The sequence below is a fragment of the Solanum lycopersicum genome, chromosome 3, assembly GCF_036512215.1.
Source record: "Solanum lycopersicum chromosome 3, SLM_r2.1".
In the NCBI taxonomy this organism is placed as follows: Eukaryota; Viridiplantae; Streptophyta; class Magnoliopsida; order Solanales; family Solanaceae; genus Solanum; species Solanum lycopersicum.
In genome coordinates, this window is record NC_090802.1 from 68,666,833 (window position 1) to 68,673,942 (window position 7,110).

Here is a 7,110-nt window from a genome sequence, read left to right on the forward strand (position 1 = left end):
TCACCTTACCTTCTACAAATTGGTAGGTATGAATTGACTTATCTACTAAGATAGTCAATTACACCTAATACAATATGATGCACATCTATAGAAAATTAAACTATTTTCTAAGCAAGCATAAATGAGGGAGACTCTCCCTTTACATTGATAATGAAAATGTAAATCTATTCTATTAACTAAAATTAGCTAATGAGTAAATTTAATGTCAATTGTATTACAATACATTTGATAACTTGTACTATATCTAAGGTGGATGTTTTATTCTCTTAAGTTTCCTTCTTCTAAAATTTTGCACTCCCATCTTCTCCAATATATAACTTCCTTTAATTGCTCCCTCAAGTTGTCTTGTTGTATAAAAGTGTTGAACTATTTCACAATTGTTACTCCATTTGGATAACAAGTCTGCAGTATTGTTGGCTTCCCTGTATATGTGATGACAATGAAATTGTTCCATTTTCATACTTATTTGCTGAATTTGTTGGACAAGATCTTCATATCTCCAAGGGATTTTGGTTGTGTTTTTTATCCAATTGTACAACAACTCTGAGTTCACTTCCAATTCCACTTTTTTGTATCCATGTTGTTCACACCACTCCATCCCATATAGAGCAGCCTTGATCTCTGCAAAATTGTTAGTACCAACACCAAAAGGTATAGAAAAGGCATAAACAATTTTACCTTGAAAATCCCTTAAGTTACCCCCACCTCCAATTTTACCTGAATTTTGAATAGCACTGCCATCTGTATTGAGTTTATAAGTGCCTAAAGCTGGTTTATTCCAACTTACCAACACTATTTTATATTGCTGAGAACAGTGCTCAATTATGTTAACTAAATTATTCCAGTTTGATTGCCATGGTATACTTGGAAATACAAGTTTAATAACCTGCATTACTTCCTTGAATATGCCATATTTTACTCTATGTATACTGGATCTTTTCTTCCCATACTTGACAGCACACCTATTTTTCCATAAATTCCAACAAATTATATTAGGTAAGATATGTATAAGTAACTTATGTACCTCATTGTTGACTTGCTGATTCCTCCAATGTAATAATTGAGCTCTAAGAGTAGTGTTGACTGGTATTATTCCAAGAGTTGCAGCATGGATCTTCCAAATATATTTAGCAAAATTTCCATTAATCAATATGTGATTAATGTCATCTTTTCCTTTCCTATAACAGCAGCTATAATCTGAAATATCACTACCAATTCTTTGCAAAAATTCATTAGTAGGTAACTTACCTTTTAAAGCTCTCCAGATAAAGAATGCTATTTTAAAAGGTAAATGTTTATGCCATATAATTGTACTAATATTGTCAATAATTCTTTTCTTTCTAATACACTCCCATGCAGAAGCTATAGAGAAAATGCCAGTTTCAGTTGGCATCCATGTTGCAGTGTCATCTTTGCCTGCAGTAAAATTGAATTGTTTCTGCAAAATCTTGGGTACCAACAAAGGTGTCACCTGTTGTCTAATTAAACTTTCATTCCACTTACCATCCTTTAAGAAATCTGCAACCACACTGTTATTTAAACTAGATATATGCTCATTTTGACTAGCAAGATTTTCAATATCCAACCAATTATCCCACCAAAAACTACAAGTACCAGAAGTTATATTCCATTTAATGAAAGATTCCACCTTAAGTCTATTTCTAGTTAAGTATCTCCATATCAAAGAATCACCAGTATCATATTTTTTAGCCACAGGATTGGCTCTTTGACAGTATTTGGCTTGTAAGAACTGACTCCACAATGAATTTTTAGTTCTAAAATCCCACCACTGCTTGTATTGAAAAGCAGTACAAACATCTTCTAACAATCTTACACCAATTCCCCCTTCACTAGTTGGATAAGCCATGTTTTCCCAAGATGACCAATGATATGTCTTACCATCTTTATCAATGCCCCAAAAGAAATCAGCAATAAGCTTCTTAATACAATTTAGAGTAGTTTTGGGAGGTGATATAGCAGCAAGAGTATGGATTGGAATAGATTGAAGAACATGTTTCACCAAGATAATTTTACCTCCAAAGTTTAAAAGCTTTGAATGCCAGCCTGAAATTTTTTTGATCACTTTTTCAACCAGTTCAGAATAATAGATAATCCTTTGCCCTCCACTATATAATGGACAGCCAAGATAATTGATAGGACTATTTTTCCTATTAAATCCAGTAGCCGTCTTAATTTCCTCAATAATATCATAACCAGTGTTAGCTGTCACCATAAAGAAACTTTTTTCTTTATTCACCTGCTGATCTGAAACTGCTTCATATAGTTCAATTGTTTTCATAATAATATGAATGGAATTAGTATCAGTAGAAGTGAAAATAATTATATCATCTGCAAAACTAAGATGATTAATTTTTGGACCTTTTCTTTCCATATGAAATCCTTTATACTGATGATTTTGATAAAGAAGATTAAGCTGTCTTGACAGAATTTCAGCACCTAAAACAAAAAGTGCTGGAGATAAAGGATCACCCTGTTTAAGCCCTCTCTTAGATTGAAAAAACCCATGCCTCTTCCCATTTATTACAATAGAGTACCAATTATTGCTCATAATCCTCCAAACTCTGTCAATAAACACTTCACTAAAACCCATTTTTCTTAACACCAAACAAGTATAATTCCATGAAACTCTATCATAAGCTTTAACCATGTCTAACTTGATAACCACATTACTTCCATCTTTTGGTTTTTTAATACCATGAAAAATTTCCTGAGCCAACAAAATATTCTCAGCAATACTCCTCCCTTTGACAAAACCTGATTGATTTGCAGAAACAATACTAGGTAATATTAATGCTAATCTGGTACTTAAGATCTTTGAAATGATCTTATTAGTAAAGTTACTAAGGCTAATAGGTCTGAAGTCCTTAAGTCTGCAAGGATGATCAATTTTGGGAATTAGAGTTAAACAGGCATGAGTTAAATATCTGGGCATAATATTACCAACATAAAAATGCTTAACAGCAGCCAAGAGATCTTCTTTGATAATATCAAAGCATACTTGGTAGAATTTTCCTCCAAATCCATCAGGTCCAGGGGCTGAATGAGGGTTCATACTCATAATGGTCCTTCTCAATTCATCCATATCAGGTATTCTATCAAGATCTTTATTTTGTTCTTGAGTTATCATAGGATTGATACACTGCAGGATATCTTCCTTGATTTTGCCATTCATACCTGTAAAAATCTTCTCATAATAATCACAAGCATGTTTAGCAATCTCTTCTTCCCCCTTGATCCAATTCCCACTTTCATCCATCAGTTTATGAATAGACATTCTATTTCTTTTTCCTCTGATCACAGTGTGAAAATATTTAGTGTTAGCATCTCCTTCTTGCAACCAATGCAACTGAGTTTTTTGTTGAAGAATCTTATATTCCATCTTAGAAAACTTAATATACTCAGCATTAATAGCATTAAGTTTCTCACTATTTTTAGCACTATAATTATCAATTATAATATTTTCAGCCTTTTTCACCAAATCCTCATACAGTTTAACCTTTTCAAATACATCACCATATTCCTGTTTTGACCATATTCTCAAAGTCTTAGTTAATCTCCTCAACTTTGTATGAAAATTCCACATAGGATTTCCAATTACATCTCTTTTCCAACATTTTTCCACAGTTTCTAGAAAAGAATCATTCTCAGTCCAACAGTTCAGAAATTTAAAATACTTAATAGTATTAGATTGAATATCACATATTTCCATCAATAAGGGACAATGATCAGACCCTACTGAAGGGAGATGAGTAATACTAGAATGAGGAATTGTTTCTATCCATTTATCATTAGTCATACCCCTGTCTAGTCTTTTCCAGATCCTTGCACCATCTTTCCTATGATTACACCAAGTGTAATCCTGACCATGATATCCCATGTCCACTAAACCACAAGCCTCAATAATATTAATAAACTCCAAACTCTTGTTTATATTATAGTCTCTCCCCCCCAGTTTCTCACTAGTAGAGGTGATAACATTGAAGTCTCCAATAATACTCCAAGGATACATGGTTTCAGACCTTTTTAGCATAATATCCCAAAGGGGTTTCCTTAACTGATCCTTACACTTAGCATATACATAGGTGATAATAAACTTTTCACTACATTTCTCATGACTCACCTCACAAGTCACCTGTTGCTGATCACTTTCCAAGATATCACAAGTAATGTCATTAGACCAAAACAGCCAAATTTTGTTATTAGAGTTACTAAAACTATGATTCATGATTAATTGCATTCTACAAGAATCTATATTATCTTGATTAGAAAAAGGTTCTAAAATAGCTATCATAGACAGGTTATGCATTTTTCTGAGATTAATCAATCTCTCTAATGCACCAAAAGTATTTATGCTCCTCACATTCTAACATAGAAACTTAATCATTAAATTCCTCTACTCCTAGCTCTAGTATTAGGCTTACTATGACTAGTAAGTTTATTTTGTTTTACAAGCTTTCTTCCTCTAGGTGACAGACCTTGTTTGCCAGTTACATCTCTAATTTCATCAACATTAGAGGACTGAAGCAAAGGGCCTTTTTGACTATGGGCAGAGGTGTTAAATTCCTCTCCTGGTTCAATACCATCTCCTAAAGATTGTGTATCCACATCAAATTCATCTTCAGAATCAGGTTCCCTATATTCATCCACATTCTCATCTCTTTGATGTTCAATAGGGTTATTACCAGTAGTAAGTTGATTTTTATTATTATTTTTAGTAATAATCTGATGAGGAATATTAATAATCTGTTTATCAGGGGGTTCTTTGTCAATATTACTAGAAATCCCCTGTTCAACAACTTTATTTTTTCCTTTATCATAATTAACATGCTGAGTACTAGTATCCACCTGACCTCTTCCAACCTCACCTCCATCAGTTACTCCAACATTATCACTATAAGGGATTGCTGGGGAGGGGAGTATTGATTCAATACCTGCTTTGTTTATATTGTCCTGTTGATGAATAGACTGATGATCCATAGTAACCTGACTTTCCAATCTTGACTATTTGTTCCTTTTGTCTTTTTGTATTTGAATTTCTTCTGTATATGCTTGACTTTGATCATGCTGATGATCATTGTAATGATCCATGCTAACTCCAACAGGTGTATGATCCTGTGATTCAAGGTCAATATAGGTGTTTTTAGTAGAAATTGTGATCATACCTGTTTGAGGCTGTTGTTGATGAGTAACAATCTTGTTATTGTTGAATCTAACTTGTTGGTTGTTGTTCCTTCTTTTTTGTGTTTGCCATTCTTCTTGTATCTCTTGTTGCTGGGCTTCAACACCTTGTTATAAAGGTTGAAGATGTTCCATCTCACTTCTACCAATGTCCAAATTCTGAGTAGTCTGTAAATCTGCAGAAACATGTTGAACATTATCTTTCCTAGGTCTGTTTTTTTCTAATTCCTTTCTTTTTTTATTTTCCTCATCCCTTTGTTTAACTATACAATCAGATTCCTTATGGCCTTGATGTTTGCAATAAAAACAGTAGTTAGGGATGCTATCATATTCAATCTTTTGCCACCTTCCATCAGTAATATCCTCACCTATATATCCCATCCAAATGTGGGGGGGTCTGTCCTTAGTTAAGTCAACTTGCACCTTAACTCTAGCTTGACTACCTCTAGTTTTATTGATGGATGCAGAATCTAGATACAAGACTCTACCTATAGGTGAAAGCAGGCTAGTTATGAACTGTTTATTGTAACAATGCCAAGGTAATTCAGGCAAAGAGATCCAAATGGGAACTAAAGGAGTTTCTTCCTCAGGTGTAAAATTTGGAGTCCATGCTTGAATTCTCATTACTTGCCCTTCAATAGTCATTCTTTGTTTAGTCCAAACCATATTGTAGTCAAGTTCATTGTCAAGATCTATGTACACATGTCTAGAATTAAAATGAGCTATTTTAACCCCCCCAGACAATTGAGTTTGGAGGATAAAGTTTTTCCTTATTAGCTCAATTCTAGGCATTGTATAGATGAATTTTCCTATTAAGGTGAACTTACATGTAGATGCCAAGTCTTTCACTATTTCCTCTTTGTTATATAAAACAGCAGGGAGGCCTTGTTTAGTAGTAATCTCAGGTTCAGACAGCTTAATGTTCTCCCCTCTCATGTTTTGATTATACCTAAGTCTGTCAGCATATGTTTGAACAACCGTATAGGGTGCAGGTTCAGGTATATGATCTTTCTTAGGAAACTTGTTAGCTCCTGAAAGAATATCGTTCCTATCATTTCCAATTCTAGTTAAAGGTCTATCAAAATTACTAGTCAATTTAGGAAAATCATTTTGGTAATCTTGATTTCTAACTGAAACAGAGTTAGTTCTATTAGTAACATTCACCAATTCATCATTCTTAGAATTCAAATTGGTTGATACGAAATTACCTTGACCCATATGTGCTTTAGTAGGAATTGCAGATGAAAGAATACCAGCCTGCATATGATTTGAAGGCTGAACATCATCCTTTGAAGCAAGAAATCGTGTGGATCTTGAGTTTTGTTGTTCGATCTCCTTGTCCTTGTTAATAGTTGGATTTCTTTGTTGATCAATCTCCTTTTCCTTGTTAAGATTGGGATTTCTTTGTTGATTTTGAATAGATCGATTCCTTTGTGGATTTTGACCATCGCGATTTCTATTTTCCCTTCCTTGCGATGCGATTTCCTCACCTTCTTGTCGCGAATCACTCATTCGATCATTTTTTCCACCAATCTGTTGAGAATATGAATCGCAACCTCGAGATAATTCCCCAGTGTGAGATTCTTGTCGATTATCATGCGATTGACCTGGTCTAAGACTCGATTTCGCCGCCAAATTCTGCGATGCGATTTTTCCATCGCCCATCTGTTTCTCGCCCCTTTCACTTTCGCCTTCTTTACAACTGAGATTAAGATCTTTTTCATTATTGTGACGAGAAGCATCAATGTCAGCCTCTATAGTCGCAACATGGACCGCTTTTTCCCTCCGTTGCGATGAGGACGACGATGCCGAATCCGCCACATCCTGATTTTTTGATTGAATTGTAGGATTCCCAGTTTCTAACGGAGGATCTGGGGGCCTAAAACGCTCATCTGCTGGATTTCCAGCCAT

At 34.4% G+C, this 7,110-nt stretch overlaps 2 protein-coding genes across 2 annotated transcripts; both read right to left on the reverse strand.

Annotated features, from left to right (window-relative positions):
* Nucleotides 1-244: 244 nt before the first annotated feature.
* Nucleotides 245-4,998, reverse strand: LOC138347721 (uncharacterized). The gene is made up of 2 exons (XM_069296040.1): nucleotides 4,497-4,998; nucleotides 245-3,648 (listed from the first exon to the last, which is right to left on the reverse strand). Exons 1-2 carry the CDS (start codon nucleotides 4,996-4,998, stop codon nucleotides 245-247), a joined length of 3,906 nt encoding a protein of 1,301 aa, XP_069152141.1.
* Nucleotides 4,999-5,022: 24 nt separating this feature from the next.
* Nucleotides 5,023-7,110, reverse strand: LOC138347722 (uncharacterized). Its single transcript, XM_069296041.1, has 2 exons — nucleotides 6,027-7,110; nucleotides 5,023-5,306 (listed from the first exon to the last, which is right to left on the reverse strand). Exons 1-2 carry the CDS (start codon nucleotides 7,108-7,110, stop codon nucleotides 5,023-5,025), a joined length of 1,368 nt encoding a protein of 455 aa, XP_069152142.1.